This window comes from Bubalus bubalis, chromosome 2 (genome assembly GCF_019923935.1).
Source record: "Bubalus bubalis isolate 160015118507 breed Murrah chromosome 2, NDDB_SH_1, whole genome shotgun sequence".
Taxonomy (NCBI): domain Eukaryota; kingdom Metazoa; phylum Chordata; class Mammalia; order Artiodactyla; family Bovidae; genus Bubalus; species Bubalus bubalis.
This window is the reverse complement of record NC_059158.1, coordinates 86,371,196-86,390,299: the sequence shown is the minus strand read 5'-3', so window position 1 is coordinate 86,390,299 and position 19,104 is coordinate 86,371,196. Positions and strand designations below refer to the sequence as shown.

The 19,104-nt window shown below is 39.0% G+C and overlaps 1 protein-coding gene across 2 annotated transcripts; it reads right to left on the bottom strand.

Annotated features, from left to right (window-relative positions):
* Nucleotides 1-1,123: 1,123 nt before the first annotated feature.
* GCG (glucagon) lies at nucleotides 1,124-11,532 on the bottom strand. 2 transcript variants are annotated; one of them, XM_006073997.3, is made up of 6 exons: nucleotides 11,389-11,532; nucleotides 8,221-8,321; nucleotides 6,596-6,757; nucleotides 4,130-4,267; nucleotides 2,249-2,392; nucleotides 1,124-1,600 (listed from the first exon to the last, which is right to left on the bottom strand). In XM_006073997.3, the coding sequence occupies exons 2-6, from the start codon at nucleotides 8,310-8,312 to the stop codon at nucleotides 1,594-1,596; spliced, it is 543 nt and encodes a 180-aa protein (XP_006074059.1). In that variant the 5' UTR covers nucleotides 8,313-8,321; nucleotides 11,389-11,532; the 3' UTR covers nucleotides 1,124-1,593. The 2 variants fall into 2 exon arrangements, with proteins under 2 accessions (XP_006074059.1, XP_006074060.1); XM_006073998.3 differs by lacking the exon at nucleotides 1,124-1,600 and having other exon boundaries at nucleotides 2,245-2,392.
* Between the last annotated feature and the right edge of the window lie 7,572 nt (nucleotides 11,533-19,104).

Genomic DNA, 19,104 nt, shown 5'->3' with positions numbered 1-19,104 from the left:
TATGTGGTCAATTTTTGTGACTTTTCCATTGCATTTTGGAGAATGTGTATCCTCTTTCATCAGAATTTATAGTTCAGTTTAGGCCTATGAGATCTATCTTATTGATTATGCTATTTAGGTCTCTGTTGCTTTCCTGACTCTATCCTGTGTTAAGGGAAAAGAGTTTAGATTTCCTTTTATCAGTTTATCTCTGTTGCTTTTTGAATCTCATGTAGTTTCTGCTTATGAAAGCGGTTGGTGTGTTATTGGGTGCATAAATATTAACAGCTGTTATAGGTCTTCATTATGATTCAGAACACTTGGCATTTTAAAGTGTCCTTCTTTTCCTTAGTAATTTTTTGCTTGAGTTTTAACTTTTGGTGTAAAGAGTGCAACCCTATCAGATTGACAAGTTGTTCACCATAAGTATACACAATGTTATCTGATTATTATATCTATGTAATACAAGAGAGAAAGAGAGTTGGCCATGTTGTCTGTATACAGCAAAAAAATACCCCTAACATGGCAATGAGCACCAGACTGGCCCAAAATACTGGACATTGCAGGACAGGGAGATGAAGGTACAAGGTATGATAGACAAGCTTAAATGTCTGCAGGCGCCAGGCAAATAAGATACAAAAATAAACTGGGCTGGGGAAAGTGGCTACTTATGCGTATTACCTGAATGTAAATGTGTAACATACACAGATGTGTGTGTGTGGTGTGTGTGTGTGTGATGTGTGTGTGTGTGGTGTGTGTGTGTGTGCAGTGTGTGTGTGTGATGTGTGTGTGTGTGCGCGGTGTGTGTGTGTGTGTGTGGTGTGTGTGTGTGTAGGGGGCACAATAGTGAGTTGAAAATCATGTGACTTTTCAGAAGGAGGCAACTGGTACTCATCTTTAGAAGAGATTTGATTTGTGGGTCTAATATTGCCTGATGATCTAATTTTTCAAGAAACATGAGAAATCAACATTTTGATATAAAATACCTTGGTTTTTTTGATGTTGGCTGAAAGCATTAAAGTACTGTGCAGCAATTTAAAACATGAAGCCATATCTGTGCATCGGATTTGGCTTATGGCTTACCAACTTAGGAAGTAGGAGTATTTGGAAAGAGTGGGACCATAAAGAAGAGAGAATACAGGCATTGATGAAGAAGCTTGAAATTTTTATTTAGTTTATCTTTTATATACTGAAAGTTGAGCATTTTTATGACAAAAGTTTCAAGAAGAAAATTCTCTTTCCCATTTCAAAACTGTGGCTACCAGTCCTTCCCCTTATCTTATTATAATGCAAATATGTTGTGATTGGAGTAATTTATATATACAAATTATATCACAGAGAAATAATTTCATTGCTAAGCAGGTTAGCAGAAGAAAAGAAAGAGAATTCTGAATTAACATATTTTAAAGCTGATATTTTAGCAGTATTTTGACAATGGTGTATTCAATTTATAATCGTTTGGTTATACAATATTAAAAGGAAATTTATTTATTTGCATGCAAGCAATATGGCTTTAGAATACAGCTGTTAAATTTACAGAACTTAAAATTTCAAACATCCCACATGGCTGGCAGGTGATATTGTGAAGATGATCTTGAGTAATGAATGACACACTTACTTCCTAGAAATTAAAAAAAAAAGAGAGAGACGATTATTTAACATAGTATAATACATAGATGATACAGTTAACTTAGCCAGAAAATGTTTCAATGATTTATTTTGATAAAGGCTGTTCATCTTCTCATTTTATACATCCGTTTGTGTTTTGAACTCTTCAAATATTTACCTTCACAGATGGCTTATCCTAACTTGTCCCCAGCAAGAAATATAAAGTGTATAGATAATTATAAAAAGTAATTACAACCAACCTATTACATGCCTGTTAATCTTGGCATTTAAATTTTACTGCTATACTTATTGCATTAAGTATTTAAATATCATATATACTGGTATTTTACTTTGTGCTATAATTTCAACATACACAGTAATCTGCGATATTATTAATATATGACCAGCTTAACATCTCCATACCTGTATCCCTAATGACTTGCCCCTTACCAACATTCACGAAAAGTGTTTGGAATCAGTGAGTGAAATGATAAAATTGTAATGATCAAAAACAAATATAATATACTCTTGAATGATTCATAATTTTCATTGTATACCAACAAAGTAAAGACTCTCTCCTTCATGTAGGAACAACCTATAGCAGTATGATAATATTTATGAAAGTTTTGATGGTTTCAGGGATGAACTAAAATACAATCACCTGTCAGTAATTTTCGTCTGAAGCAACCAGTTTATAAAGTCTCGGGTGGCAAGACTATCGAGAATGGTGTTCATCTCATCAGAGAAAGAGCCATCAGCGTGTCTGCGGCGGAGTTCTTCAACGATGTTGACTTCTTCTGGGAAACTGAGAAATGGGGGGGTAAAATCAGCACTTGGTTAAACGTTTCAAAGAAATGCTTATTGGTTGCCTGTCACTGGTAACCTGTGTAAGGGTCACTGAGAAAACCATATGTTTCTATTTACAGAGGGCTTACCACAAAAAGCCTCATAACTTGAATGTCAGAAAGGGAATTAGGTAGACAAGTGCAGAGCCAGGACCTGAAACAAAGCCCTTTTCTGTGTTCCAGCTGCTTCTAAGATTTTAGTGTATTGTCAACATAGAACTTATTATTGAAACTATTGATTTGTCTGTATTCAGAAAATGGAGACGGAAATGGCACCCCACTCCAGTACTCTTGCCTGGCAAATCCCATGGATGGAGGAGCCTGGTGGGCTGCAGTCCATGGGGTCGCTAGAGTAGGACACGACTGAGCGACTTCACTTTCACTTTTCACTTTCATGCATTGGAGAAGGAAATGGCAACCCACTCCAGTGTTCTTGCCTGGAGAATCCCAGGGACAGGGGAGCCTGGTGGGCTGCCGTCTCTGGGGTCGCACAGAGTCGGACACGACTGAGGCGACTTAGCAGCAGCAACAGCAGCAGCAGCATATTCAGAAAAATAGAGTATATCTTATAAAACTAATGATGATCAAAACAGCCTTGCCAAGTACAGTCTTAAGGGATTAAACCTTAGTCTATATTAGATATTTTCTCTGACTGGTTTGTTTAACAGAATTTTTGGTATCTCTTTAAAACACTATAAAATAATCTTGTGTGACTATTTTTGTATTGATTTTATAAATTTTATTGCTGCTGTTTTAAAAATCAGTGACAATACTAGTTCCTTTTTGTCTTGAGAGCTCCTTAAAATCTCAATACGCTTATTGAAAATCTCACTAAAGACATCCCTGATGGTCCAGTGGTTAATACTCTGTGTTTCCAACTTCAGGGAGCCTGGGTTGATCCATGGCTGGGAAACCCACACGCCATAAGGTACGGCCAAAAAAAAAAAGAAAACAACTAAAGAAAAAATAAAGTGGAACATGAATTTCTTGATTTTCATAATTCAAAGTCAATCAAAATGGTCACAAGAAAATGAGATGGTCTGTTTGGTCTGTGGGTCTGTTTGGCTGTGGTAAGATCCAAGGAAGTACCTAAAGGTCTTAGGTACTTAGGCTCATTTTCAACTGTAATAATTTAATGATTATCTCTATGGTAGTCTCAAAAAAATGGATACATCATTAAATAGACGAATGTTTGCACATATCTTTGTTTTGAATGCCATTTCATTAAACATCTTTAGTTCCTGTCTGCATCACATTTTTACCTGAATACTTACTAACACATAAACTATGTACATATTTAAAATGAAACTAAGTTTTCAGCATTATTTCTTCTCTTCCTTTATCCCTAGTTTTCCTGGACAGTCCTAGTCTAAGCATATTTTCCTGGCGTAATTATCAGAAGCACTCTGTTTATCCTCAAAAGTATCCTGGACTGGCAAATTAATACCTAATTTTAACACAACTAATAATGGGGGATAAATAGTAACCTGTGTGACACTATCATTAACACTTGCTCTCAAAGATAAAATAGATGAGACTTTTGTAAACTCTCTCCCACCAACAGGAGTTATTTCCTTACTTTGTGAGACTATATTAATGGCTTCATAATGCAGATCCATTTATGGATAACTGTAATCTAAGTTTTCAGCATCAAGCAAAAAAAAAAAAAAAAATTAAATAAGAATGTACAGACTTACTCTCGCCTTCCTCGGCCTTTCACCAGCCAAGCAATGAATTCCTTGGCAGCTTGGCCTTCCAAATAAGAACTTACATCACTGGTAAAGGTCCCTTCAGCATGTCTCTCAAATTCATCATGACGTTTGGCAATGTTATTCCTGAAAGAAATGTGAAAGTTAAATTGAAGATCTGTCTCTTTAGCAATATGGTTCTCACCTATAAGCAATGGCAGCTTCGGGTTCTGGATTCTGTGTGGAGGGGGCTTAGAGGGAGATTGGGGAGATGAGGGTGTGTAGGAGACTCATCAGAAAGCTGCATTAATTATTGGGAGTGAAGGTTGATGGGGGCAATCTAATGACAATTAAGGGAGGCTAAGCTCCCTCACTCCACCCAGTGACCCATTTTCACCTCTTCCGCTTGTCTGTGTCATTAATTCTTAACACTGCCCTTACTTCAGTCCAAAAGTGTGAGGGCTATCTACTGTGCCATGCCACTCGCAAACAAAGCAGCAGCTTGTCATTTGTACATATAGGGTCGTGTGTGTGTGTGCTCAGTTGCTCACTTTGTGATCCCATGGACTGTAGCCTGCCGGGCTCCACTGTCCATGGAATTTTCCAGGCGGGAATACTGGAGTGGGTTTCTATTTCCTACTCCAACACATGGGGTCAGAGTTAGTTTACTGAATCAAAGGAAAGCAAAGGAGCGTCACAAAATGTGATTGAAAGGACCACAGGATAATGAATTAAAGGAAATGTATGATGGGCTAGCAGTGAGGAAAGCTAAGAAAATGACCTTACATCACCCTCACATGTGTACAGAATGCCCCATGGAAGGGGTTGACCAGAAAGATGGTCAGTTGCTCCATCATATATAAGCCCTGGAAGGTTTCATCTTAAACACAACAGAAACCACCTAGGAGCTAAGATTATTTTACATTCATTCGCCAAATTGTGGCATTGTCTCTCTAGAAATGAAGACAGTTTGCATTTTTTCAAATTTGTAGTTTCTCCTGTTTCACCAATGCATGCTCAGTAGCTCAGTAATGTCCGACTCTTTGTGACCCCGTGGACTGTAACCCGCCAGGGTCCTCTGTCCATGGAATTTTCCAGGCAAGAATACTAGAGTGGGTCTCCATTTCCTTCTCCAGGGGATCTGCCTGACTCAGGGACCGATCCTGCATCTCTTATGTCTCCTGCATTTGTAGGCGGATTCAATACCACTGAGCCACCTGGGAAGCCCCGTCTGTAATCCTTAGCAAGAACTTCTAGTGTCTTCTTTGACCATGATCACTGTCTTTCCTGTATTCTCCACTTTACGAATTTTTGGTCAACAACCCTCTCTAATTCTTCTTTCTGGTTTTTCTCTCTCTACCCTTCTCCATTCTATCCGGACAAATATATTCCCTTTTCCTGATTTTTAGATTCCTTCAGCTACTTTGCATGCATAACTCCCTCCCTTTGTGGGCCACCCTCCAAAGAAATTGTGAAATTCCACCATCCCTGTGAAACCCTTGTGGCTGATTTCCTCCAGTAGCCTCATGCAGCAAAACCCCCAACACTGTCAAAGAAATTCAACATTAAAATGTATGCCTTACGATAGGCTTGTGTTCCTATGTGCCTTCTCTCTTTATGCTGTGCTGCTAGGCTGTAATTTTAATGCGTATCTTGGATTGTATTCTACAAGAAAAAGACTGCATCTGTTTCCATTTCTTACCGTGATGAACTTGGCTAGAGGATGCTTTGAATGTGATCATAGTCATGAGTTTGAACCCTACAAGAGAATGTTGAATTTACTCTTGTCTTTTGGTCAGGAATTAGATTCCTAACCTTGCAGTTTCACAAAAGTCAGCTTTCATTGTAAAGTAAAATGGGAAACAGAGTAAATACTGCTAAGACCAAAGTTGGGAAAATTATTTAAAGTCTATGTCCCATTTGAGGGTAGGTAATGAAGGCAATGGCAACCCACTCCAGCACTCTTGCCTGGAAAATCCCACGGATGGAGGAGCTTGGTGGGCTGCAGTCCATGGGGTCGCTAAGAGTCGGACACGACTGAACAACTTCACTTTCACTTTTCACTTTTATGCATTGGAGAAGGAAATGGCAACCCAGTCCAGTATTCTTGCCTGGAGAATCCCAGGGATGGTGGAGCCTGGTGGGCTGCCGTCTATGGGGTCGCACAGAGTCAGACACAACTGAAGCGACTTAGCAGCAAGAGTTTTGCAGGGGTGATGGGTGGGACATGCAAAGGCATAATACGGAGGTTAACACCACCAAGCTTAAAAAACCTGTGGCGGATTCATTTTGATATTTGGCAAAACTAATACAATTATGTAAAGTTTAAAAATAAAATAAAATTTAAAAAAACAAAAAACAAATGAGTTTATGGGCATTATTTGATATGTATAACTTAAGAAAGTCAGGAAGAATTTTAGACATATTTAAGTAATACATTTGAGTGTACATTTCCGATCAGGTTCAAATTCTTACTTGTTTCTCTTGGTATTCATCAACCACTGCACAAAATCCTGGGCACGCCTGGAGTCCAGGTACTTGCTGTAGTCACTGGTGAATGTGCCCTGCGAGTGGCGCTTGTCTTCATTGATCTGATCTGGATCGCCGAGCGGGTCAGTCTGGGGAGCTGGGAATGAACTGTGAAGAACAGGGATTGGTGCAACTACATCTCTCCTTAACAGTAGATTCACTTGAGAAGCAGCTTCTCTACAAAATATAGAACCACATGAAGCTGGAAGGCAGGTTCCCCCAGCATTTTAGTTGGCAGTTCAGAAAGACCTTAATTTGCCATGGGATTCCCATGGTTTTACCAGAGTTGAATATACTCTGATTTGGAACTCTAGCAACTGATTTTTCAACTGGCTTCTCTTTTTCTGAAATAGGATTAAATAAATCTTTTTTCAACAAATTCATCTACTCATTATGTTAATAATGCCAGAAGAGAGCAACACGCCTTGAATATTTTAAAAGGGTGAAGCGTCCCAAATCATTTTTGTTTGGGCAGCAGATTTATAGTCCAAATTCTGTTTTGCATATATTACTATAAAAAAGGAGCTCCTTCACCTGGTTATGTGGCAGCTAATGGAAAGACAATTAAAAGTCCAGAGAAAGAAAAGAAAAAGCGCACTTGCTAATTTGAAACTATGTAGTGGGTAGTCCACATGCCAATAATCAACAGTTGGTTGGCATGGCTATGTGGGGAAATATTCAATATGATTAAGACTCAAAATAGAAATGAGATACTATTTTTACCTGTCAAATTAGCAAGGATTAAATACCGGGGAGGATATTGTGAGAGGAGTATTTCTATAATGCCAGTGGGAATGTGCATGTGTATTAGTTTTCTGGAAAGCAAATTGGCAAGATATTATAAAAAATTTAAACTCATTCAAATCCTTTGACATAATTATTTTACCACTAGAAATAAATCCTCAGAAAATAGTAAGAAATGTAGGAAAAATGTTATTGGCAGGCTTTTTGTAGGAAAATTTGAAGAACTCTTAAGTATTCAAAAGAGGAGGGGTAGCTAAATAAATATTGTACATTTATAGGATGAAATAGTATGTAGTCATTAAATATCATACTTTTAATAGATCTTTGTAATGTTATCAAAATAATCTAACAATACAATGCTAAGATAAAAAATACAATACAAAGCTGTAAATGATCTGGGATGTATTTATATACAGTACATGCATATTGTCTATCATGAATGTGCATGTAAAATTTCTTTACTAATTTTACAATTAGTAGGAAACAATGTTATTTTTTAAAATAAAAAGAAAAAGTTGGTGTGAATAATTAAAATGATCTACCATGAATGGTAGAGTAATGAATGGACAGACAGGATCAGCCAAAGATTTTGAAGAGCTATAATTTCCCATGTATCATATTTTTCAACATTCCTCACTCCTTTGGTTATGAAATAACATACTCTTATCTATACTTCAGAAAAGCCTTTATCACAATGATACTTTAAACGTTTGAAAATGGTTCAGGGCATTTATTCCAAATTACTGAGACCTATTTACTAGTCACACTTATCTTGGGCTGTATTATAAGCATAGTGCTATGTTAGTTCAAATCTAAAGATTTAATACCTGGATTTCTCCTCTGTGTTCTGAAGGGGACGTTGCCAGCTGCCTTGGACCAGCATTACAAACAATCCAGCCACAAAGTAAAGGCTTTTCATTTTTGCTGCCTGTTGAAACACAGAGTCAGGGGAGACATAAAGACACTCAACCATATTAAAAGTGTCAGGTGAATTAGTTCAGTTTTGACTAAGTAAATATTGAGAGTAGAAAGAAAAAACTAGTTATCAATTTTATTCTGATTATATTTGTAGTTTAATTTAAAATATTATATTTTTCTTGCAGTTTTTTTTTTTTTTTGGTGGCTAAAAAGAATACAAAAGATGTGTAGCACTATGAAACTTCTTCATTAGTGTAGGACTCTTCTGTTAATAATTGGAAGGCTCATTTCCAGACTTGAAATTAAAAATGTCCATGATAAACATTGAAAATACCCACTGTAGATGATATGCTACATATGGTTAGCTTGAATGGCACCTTATCCATGATCCCACCCTCTTCACTATCAGTCTGGCTTTCAATTAATAGTCCTTCACTTCCAAGCGTTTACATTATACTGCATTTCAACCATCTTAAAGCAGCCTCAGGCTACAACTTGGCATACCAGCTGTCGGTTCAGATGTATTATTCATTTATATTTTAAATAGTGCAACTTGGTCTAGACTTTGTAATTATAAAGCGGCCAACAGATTTGAGGTATTTTAGGGTGCTTTGACCTGTTCTGAATTAAAGGAAAAAAATCATTTTAAAGACAAGCAATTTGCAACAAGAACTAATGCTTCTGGCAACTTGAACAGTCACAACTAAGAAACTAAGAGATTACTGTCATAAAGAAAATTAATGCTTGCTTCTGAAGTCTTGAAAGTCCCCAGGTTGTTTTATAATTGGACTGAGTCCAGGATGTGTCATTCACTGCTAGTGACACCCTAGACCATGTTGCAAGATACCTTGCATCATAAGCAGATGCCCCGTGAGGCCAAAGGATGCCAAGGACATGATGATGTACTGTGGATGGTGGGGTGGAACCAGCATAAGTGTGGGGCAGAATGACCCCACAGGACAAGCACCTCTATTTTCTGAATGAAAACCTCAAATCCAGCGTTTCTTGTAAACCTCTCTGCTTCTTTCAAGTCCAACCATATTTACTTTGAGAAGTGGGGATTTCAATCCAAGTTTGATTATGCTTATTTGTTAAAAATTTGACTGAGTATTTTTAGCAAATGGCATTTGGTTTGAAATGAGTATTTTACAAATATCATTTTAAACTATCAACCTTGTCTTTAACATCTTAGCCATACTTCCTATCTTTCTTTGGCACTAAAACATGAGGACTGGAAATACCTGCAGTGGTATTTTTTTTTTCCCTTTGAAATATTGCCTTTTAGACTAAGTGATCAATTAGATAAAGCAACACAATAGGCATTACATGTTCACCCTTTATTCACCAATATTCAATTACTAATTTGGTGTGTTTCTGTGCTTCAGTTTATACAGTTGGAAAACTTGGGAAACCTTGCCAAATATATAGGCAGGGTCTTTGATTGCAAGTTTCAATTATACATTCATAAAATTCAGAAACATAAAAAATTAAAGCAAACATTCCTCTTTAGGATTACATCATTGTTGGAAAGTCAACTGAAAACTATAATTGCTTTCATGTAATGTCCCTAAAGGTTTTGCAATATCTTCTATTAGGATATGGATATGGCAGATATGGAACATATAGTTTCTGGGAGAGCTGGTATAAGAAACAACCATAGAGAAGTCAGTGTTTGAAGTCCTCCCCAGGCAGTAGAATATTTCTATTTAAATAAATAACTGATTTTTGAAACTTTACTTATTTATTGTGTAAAAGTCAACAGAATTGTGAAATATTTAAGAATAAGGATTTTTGAATACTGCTACTTGAGAAAGCAAACATTTGCATCATTTTGGTATCAAAATCTTATTCAGTGAGGAGAGACTTTGCAATTACTCTCCCACCCCCGCTTTAGCCTACAGAGAGAGTCTGCACTTTAATAAAACCTATACATTTCCACTCAAATTTAAAAGGAGATGTGGTACCAATCATATTTCCTAAATAGGAAGCCTTTTGCAAAGATTAATCTTTGATCTAGGCAAGGTGACATATATTATATAGTATATCCCTAAGTATACTGGGGCCATAGGCCAAATAAATTCTTTTAAAACTGGCTAGGTAATTTCTTCTCACAGGTATTAATTAGTATGTGTGAAAGAAAACATACCACATGGAACTTCCCTGGTGGTCCAGTGGTTAAGACACCATGCTCCCAATACAGGGGCCACAGGTTTGATCCCTGGTCGGGAAACTAAGATCCTGAATTTGATGGGGAGGTGTGAAAACCAACAAACACAAAAAAACACGATGAAATCATTTTCTCCCCTGAAGATCTTTGTAAAATTGTTCCTTGTCCTTAAGAGCTTAAATAGGTACATTTACTAAAATTTCATTTTGTAATGTAGACATTTTAGATAGTTTATTTATTATTATTGGTCCCCAAAACATAGAAATTATTAATCTGTGCTTTTACTCAGCTCCATCCACAGAATTCCCAAAAACTGATGACATTTCTTTTCTGCCCTGAATACGCTATGTCTTATCTACAAAGAGCTGATTTCATGGACTTTGATTTTTTGATAGCCTTATCAGAAATTTGAATATTTGAATGATGATGTTGATTTTGCTTTTCTGGAAAACCATACGTTTTCATTGGTAAGGATCAATTACTATTATAACCTCTCTAATGGGCACATTTCTGCTGTTTAAAAGGCGCCTTCTGTTCAAAATGGTATACACATTTATCGAATCCGAAGAAAAATATTTGTTTTTCAAAATGTCACCACTGGTTTTAAAATGCAATTTTCATTAGTTAAATTTTGTAATAAGTGCCTTGATTTGAATCTTTGTTTTTCTTTCTATCTTATATCTTTTCATTGAATTATTTCTTTGACTCGCTTTGAGGCTTTATTATGTTAAAGTTTATTTAAATGCATTTTACATCACTTTTTCATTTCAATTCTGCCCCGCGTAGTATAATAACAAAGTATAAGTTGAAAAAACAGCACTTTAATTCATAATACTTTGCCCCCTTATGAACACTTAACTGTACCCTAAACAGAATGTACAGTCTTACAATCACTCAATATTAATCTTACCTTCTGACACCAGGAGGAACAGAGCAGGTGAAGAGAGAGTGAGCCCTCGTTTGGGTGTGCAGTGTCCTGAGCTCTGTAGTTGTGCACCAAAGCTCACTGCCTTTATATACTCTCCAGTGGTGTTTAGCCTTGCAGATATTACGCTGACAATATAAATTTTTCATCTGTGAATAATGGGTTTTTGTTACAAACGATTTCACTCGCCCACTCACTTTGCTCATCTGCATAATAAGCTTATATTGGGTGGGAACTCAGAGACCAGGAAACTTTTTATTTACTCTTGCTTTTTTTTTTTTTTTTGGCTGAGAATGGAAAGGGAAGTTTGGAAATTCACCTTCACTCTTGATCGGGAATGAAAATCACTTAAGTACTCTGATGTGAATTTTTATGTTGCAGACGAAAGAATGTGAAATTATATAGTCCATGGCCAACCTCTTTGAGCATAGCCTTATTTGAGGGTCTTATAAGCCCTTCTTTGCTATTTAGTGATAATGAATTTATCTTAATAGAATAATCAATTCATTCTTTCATCTACCCAAATAATAAATCACTCACTCAAAACATTAGGGATCTTCTCATCAACACTATGTGAAATTAATTTGTATTATTTTGGTGAGGAATTTTAAAGAATATCAATTAAGATTTTTCAATTAAGAATGCCAATTAAGACTGTTGTTTAAAATGGGATTCAGGAAGAAAAGATAAAGCAAAGTGAGGATTAAACATCCAAGATGGGTGATGCTAATAAGACAAGGTCTAATATTTCTTTTTTATTCCAATGCATATTTAAAGGCTAACTCTATCGATAAGAGAGCTGGACATTAATTTTCAAAAGAATGAGTTACTATGTATATGTCATATTACTGAGCTTTGTGATCTGCCACTTAAGACTTCAATGATCTATGGGATTTAGCAGATATGAGTCTGATCACCTTAGAGGAATGGGAAAATGGGAAATCATCTGGACAGACAGCATGAGACAGTGTTAGTGTAATTAGATTTTAGTCTGGCTGCTATCAATAAGCTGTGTGGCTTCAGTCAAGTCACATACTCTGTTCATGCCTCAGCTTCCTGTTCAGAAATGAGAGTGTTGATTAAATGAATCTTCTAAACTAAAAATTTGCTTTCATTCAACAAAAGCCTTGCAACCTTTGCTAACTAGATTCCAACACTTTAATATAATCAACTGCATGATGAAACTTGCACAGGAGTAAATTAGAGACAACTATAGAAATATTCCCAATGAACTTAAACAGTTCCCTTTGTGGATTGGACCCACTGTTGGATGTAGAGCTATTTAAACACCGTAAGAGATCAGTTCTCTGTGAAATTAGGTAACCTCAGGAAACGGTATTCGTGCTGGTAATTGCTGGTGGTATATCATTAATGTTAGCTTTGCTATTAGAAGCGTGGTCCAAGCACCCCAGTATAACCTGGGAGTTTACCAAAAATGCAGACTCTCAGGCCCAAGTCCAGACTTACCGAGTAAGTTGCATTTTACCAAGCTTCGTAGGCGATTCATGTGCATGTTAAAGTTTGAGAAGCACGGCTGTATAAAATACCTATCTCATTTTCTTCACCTTCTCCCTGTGCTTGCTGGTGTTTTGACCTGAGGACTCCTTTCACCAGCAGAGGGGGTGAAAGAGCAGAGAACTGTGGCTCACCTCAGGGCCAACTGGATTATCACTAATACAGACTGTAAAGACTGGAAAGTGTGGATTAGTTTGACATAGGAGCAAATTGTTCTTCCCTCTGGCCTCAATCCTCATGAGTATATTGGCTATATTTCTCTTGAATTGCTTGACATTCAGTTTTATTTTTTTCCATTTGCCTGTTTGAATGGAGGTTTCTTACCCTCTTTCTGTCTCTGTCAGTCCGTCTGTCTCTCTTTCCTTTGCAGATGCTATTTGTTTGTGGGAGCAGCCCTAAGAAGGGGGCCCTGTGATGCTGTACGTAAGGGTCTTAACATGGCATCTGGCATCTCAGTAAATTCCCTCTTCCGATAGCTCACCACAAAACTCCTTTTTAGCCCTCCACTCTACTTGCTTTCTATTATTTCAGAAATAACTATCCTCACTTCTTTCAGGAAATTTCCTCTAGTGTCATCTATCTCCAGCCCAACAAGACTAATTCTTGGGGGTCCCAATACCATTAATGGCAAGCATTTTGAGAGTATAGAAGCACTGAGTCCCACTGAATAAAGCACCGCGCTCCTCCCCTGGAAGGGGAGCTCAGGCTCCCTCATGGACACTGTATTGTCAGAAATTAAGACGAACATCAAGTGCCACTTGGACTAGGGGATCTTCTTCCAATGACTGTCCCAATATCAACCTTCACTTGGTATTCAGTTCCTATCATTGCAGTTATTCAGGCAGGAAAAGTGCTGACCCTATATTTATGTAACTAGTATTAAACAGCTTGTCTGGGAGCAGGAAAGTCCTGGGAGATGTCATCTAGAGTTCTCCCAGCAGGCTGTGTGGGGAGTACCTGGGTATGGCCACAGGATAGCTACAACATGTCTTCCTGAAACATCCTTTAACTTGATGTAAGTCATTTAAAATATGAGTATTATATGGAGCAGTGTGCAAAAACATACATCAAGTTTTCAGGTAAAGTAAATGTCTACTCAAAGATCTCTTATTTTCTTTATGATGTTTAAGGTTCTCAGCCTGGGCCATTGCGTGGAGCCACACACTTGGCTTAATGTTCTACTCATACCATCTTGAAATTCTTAATAATTTTTGAACAAAGACTCCACATTTTTGTTTTTCAGTTGATGCCACAAATTAAGTAGCAAATTCCTCTTAGGATCTCACCTCACAAAATCACAGGGTTCAGGGGTTTCGCATGTTTAGTTTCATCAGTTGCCCATGAAACTTGGGTTGAAATGTTTGCCAGTGGCAAAGATCCAGGTTCACAGTGCACTCCGGTGGCAAGCGGATGGACCAGGGGAATGCTCATGCATTGCTGATGGGAGTAAAACACGTCACAATATGTTTGAGGCACTATTTGGCAATAGTAAACAAAAGTACAAATACCTATCACCCTTCAGCCCAGTAAAGCTGAAGCACCATTCTGGAAATTTATCCCATCTATATGTAATGACGTAGGTACAAAGTTTTTTTTTTTTTTTTTTGCCACATGATAGAAGAATGATTTATTAGAATAAATTCCATGACAAATCATATAAAATAACCATTTTTTGAAAGACATCCGTAAGACCACCTGAGGACAAATGCACAGAGGTGCCTCCAAGAATCCAGACAAATAAGTTACCAACCCCCCAAGGTGAAGGCTGAAGGGGAGAGGAACATGAATTTGTGAATAAAAAAGTTGTACAGTGATCACCATGGGGGGCGGGGGACAGGTGGTGGTGAGGTGAATGGACTGGTCACTGCTTGTTTCCAGGGGACAGCTGTGTGGGGCATACGGGAGGGGGCACCAGGACTAGCACCTTCTCCATGTGGACACAGCAGACTCGCGGGTGGGGCAGGGCATAGGCCCCACTGACACACACACAAGCGTCGGGGAGGGGCACAGCGCCTGGGCCTTGGGCTCATCCGTTAGAGGTGGACACAGACACACGGCACCACCCACCAGTGGCCTCTGGCCCAGCCTTGGTGACCCCATGCTCAGCAGTCGGTCCCTTCTCTCAATCAACATTCGTGCAGATGCCCGGTGGGGTGGGGGCACCCCCACCCCAAGATGGTCTAGGTGGGGCATCCTCACCCCCATCTGCCACAGCCAGTGGGCTCTTTGGCTTAGAGGCTCCAGAAATATCAGGCCCCTGAGGAGGGAGGGGGCTATGCTCTGCTCCCTGGCTCTTTCTCAGCTGAGAGAATCCTGAGAAATGAAACTGTTCCTGGGGGGCTGTCCCCACCCCCAACCCCCCCCCCCAAGACTGGGGCACAGAAGCCTGAAGTGCACCCAATTAGTGCCCACAGAGACCAGGGGACTGGGAAGGGTGCGCTGTCCAGGGAGCTTCTGAAAGCCCAGGTTTTGGCCACTTTGGTCAACTGCTCACAGGTGCAGGGCCTGCATCCCTCCCTGGACGTGCCTGGGGTGGAGTTGTGCCTGGGCTCACTGTGAGCACAGACGTGTGCCTGGCACGTGTCTGTGTGCATGGTCGCCTGGCCATACGCTCAATGAGTTTGGCAGTTGTGTTGCCACCAAAGGCTCGGAGAGGTGGCAAACATCTGCCCCAAACATCTCCACGGGTTGCACTCCTGCTCAGGTCACTGGACTCTGCCCAGCCCAGCCCGACCTCTGCCAACCTCAAGTCCTGGGGCATCACGAGGTGTCCCCCAACCCTCGGCTCTGTGTTTCGCACTGAAAGACTGCACCGCCTAGTCCCTCTTCCCCAACTTGGTCTGGGCCAGCACAGAGGCAGCAAGCACGTGTCCCCCCAGCCACGAGGGAGAGCGGGGCCCTTCCAGGCCCAGGGAGCCGCTGCAATGGCACAAAGTACTCTTTCTTTGAAGCTAAATACAAAATTTCAGTGATGGAGGGGCATCGACATGCTGGCTCTTGGCTTCGGCCACAACAGGAGCTGGGCTGGCAGGCCAGCGGGGTGGGGGTGGGGGGCATACAGTGTTCCTTATTGCAGCATATGTATAGTAGAAACAGGTTGGAAGTACTATAAGGGGCCATCAATAGAGCAGTTTCTAGAAAAAGAAAGAGGAAGCCATTTATTATTGATGATTAGTCAATATGGAAAGACTCTAAGATATGTTGTTAGGTAAAAATAGGACAGTTTATGGATATATAGTAGGTTACCTTTTTGTGTGGGTTAGAAGACAGAAAGGGACAAATAGATATTTATTTACTCATCACTGTGATTTTAAAAATTGGAAGGATGCACAAGAAATTAATAAAAGTGCTTACCTGTAGGAGGCAGTGTGGAGCAGTGGGCTAGACAAGACCAGAGTACAAATAATACTTCTAAATACTGATTTTCCCACTTTAGGAAAAGGTTAAGCTTTAGAGCTAAATGTACAGCTATGCTTTGACCTAGTAATCCTACTTCTAAGTGTTTTACCCAAAAGAAATGAAAAACTATATCCACAAAAAGACTTGTACAAAAATATTCACAACAGCTTTATTTAAAACTGTTAGAAGCTGGAAAGAACCAAATTATTTATCAACAAGAGGAAAAATGAGCAAATTGTGGTACAGAATTCATAACATGAAATTCTACTGAACAATAACTGATATTGTTTGCAATATGGATGAATTTCATAGATATGCTGCTAAGTCACTTCAGTCGTGTCCAACTCTGTGCGACCCCAGGGATGGCAGCCCACCAGGCTCCCCCGTCCCTGGGATTCTCCAGGCAAGAACACTGGAGTGCGTTGCCATTTCCTTCTCCAGTGCATGAAAGTGAAAAGTCAAAGTGAAGTTGCTCAGTCATGTCTGACCCTCGGCCACCCCATGGACTGCAGCCTACCAGGCTCCTCCGTCCATGGGATTTTCCAGGCAAGAGTACTGGAGTGGGGTGCCATTGCCTTCTCCATCATAGATATGATGCCAAGTGAAAGAAGCTAGACTCAAAACACTACATACAGTATGAATCCATTCATAGAAGTTCAGAAGCAAAACTAAAGTTAAATAAAATGCAGAATTATGGTTTTCTCTCAGAAGAGGAGAATCATCTGGGGGTAACTTTCTGGGGAGGTGGAAGTATTCCATGTTGTGAAAGGTCAATGCTTTACCAAGAATGCCCAGTTGTCAAAATAGTACAGCCAAGAGTTGTGATTTCAATTTATGAAAATTCTATCTAAGAAAAAGAATGGTAAAATTAAAAAGGAGCATGATATGTGGGTGGAGAGCATGGCAGAATATTGATAATTTTTGAAATTGATGAGTTATTACTGTGAAGTTTTATTATGTAATTGTATTTATACATGATCGGAATTTCCAAGCTAAAAAGTTAAATCAAAACCACAAAAAAATAAGTGTGGAGGGGTGGGCCATTAGCACCAGTTACTCTGGGCTTCCCAGATGGCTCAGTGGGTAAAGAATTCCTTTGCAATGCAGGAGACACAGGAGATGCCGACTGGATCCCTGGATCAGGAAGATCCCCTAGAGGAGGAAATGGAAACCTACTCCGGTATTCTAGCCTGGAAAATCCTATGGACAGAGAAGCCTGGTGGGCTGCTATCTATGGGATCACAAAGAGTTGGACGTGACTGAGCACAGCACAGCAGCAGCAATCAGTTACTCTGGAAGTAAAAGAGTTTGACCCTTCATTATCAAACATGAGCTGGGTAAAGAAAGTGAAGTTCAGGGACTTATGGCGGCCTCAAACTTGAAGGTAAAAAGGTAGCACAGGCCCAGGTCTTGGTAACAGAAAAACCACTGCAATGAAGGCAGGACGTGAGAACCACCATTCAGAGGTAATGGAATAGTGACCCCAGCTCCTTCTCCACCATTTTTAAGGCCTGTCTTGAGAGTATGCCTCTGCCCTGTCACGAAAGGCTTAATAGTGACTGCTAACACTTTCCCGATGAGGAAAATTTTGGTTTGAGGTCCATTTTGGTTTCTCAGAGGTGATCCTCTCAATATGCATGCAGACTCCATAAGAAGGATCTTCTGAAAATAGTCTGTGAGCCTGCAAAAAAATCACTCCCCCTTACCCCCCAAAATTGTCTATAGCATGTGAAAGGAAACTTTACATTAACTCAGATTTTTTTTTTAACTTTGAAGAAAAAAATGTAGCCATTTAACAAAAGCCTTTGAAACTTTTGCAATTAAGTATATAGCACATAATGATCAGATGCCTTTCAAGTCTCCTGAGTGTCTTGATGAGTTCAGGGGTCCAGGGGCAATAAAAGAAGAACACTGCAGTGTGTGTTAGGGGGGTGTTGTTGGCAAAGGATGTGAGACATATTGTTACTGAGAGATATTTAAGAAACAGTCGGTGACCCATTCATCTGGAGTGATTCTGTGGAATCCTGCTGGGTGGGGGAAAATTCTGTAATATTATCAGCAGACAGTTCCTCAATATCCGCCCCCAACCATCCCACTACAACCCCAAGGTTCTGAGACCTACAGCCTAGCTGTTCCTGTTCCAACAGCCTAGCTCACAAGTTGGAGAGGACCAAGCAACATCATGGTTTTGCATACGTTGATTTTATCTTTCGTTAGATCCTGGGTATAATGAGATGTTTAAAATTGTTCTAAGTTTCAGTTGTTATTTTTATTCATAAAGGGAACAAGAAAGAGAAAAACAAAATCACACTGATACAAAATAATCATATCTCATAATTTATATCAGAATATATATTTATATGTATAAATACATATATATCATTGAATACATGTGTTATGCTTCTATTTTTTGCATATTGTAGCTATAAAAAACAAACCATATGTCATTACATTTATCCAACCTCTTGCTCATCTGGAAAGACTTTTTTCCCTCAAGCTTCTAAGAGTGTTTAATGTGAACCAATTAAAACATTGCAATTTTTCAAAGGCTTCTGTAAAAGGAAGTAACTTCAGTCATTAAAATATTTAAAATTTGAAATCTCTATACTAAAAAATGCATAAAATGCAAAATGGAGTTATAAACACTTTTTCTTATTCATGATGTCTTGTAATCATTCTTGCCCCCTGCCTGAAATTTGCTCAGTGCTGGTGCTGCCGACTCATATTTTATCAGATATATTGTAAAGATATGCCCAGTTTTTTTTTTTTTTTTTGGTGATATTGAAA

Coding starts and splice junctions, on each gene's coding strand:
- GCG (XM_006073997.3), bottom strand. CDS start 8,312: ATGAAAAGCCTTTACTTTGTGGCTGGATTGTTTGTAATGCTGGTCCAA. Junction 6,758..8,220: donor AACACAGAGGAGAAATCCAG/GTATTAAATCTT, acceptor TGTTCTTCACAG/TTCATTCCCAGCTCCCCAGA. Junction 4,268..6,595: donor ATGAATACCAAGAGAAACAA/GTAAGAATTTGA, acceptor CATTTCTTTCAG/GAATAACATTGCCAAACGTC.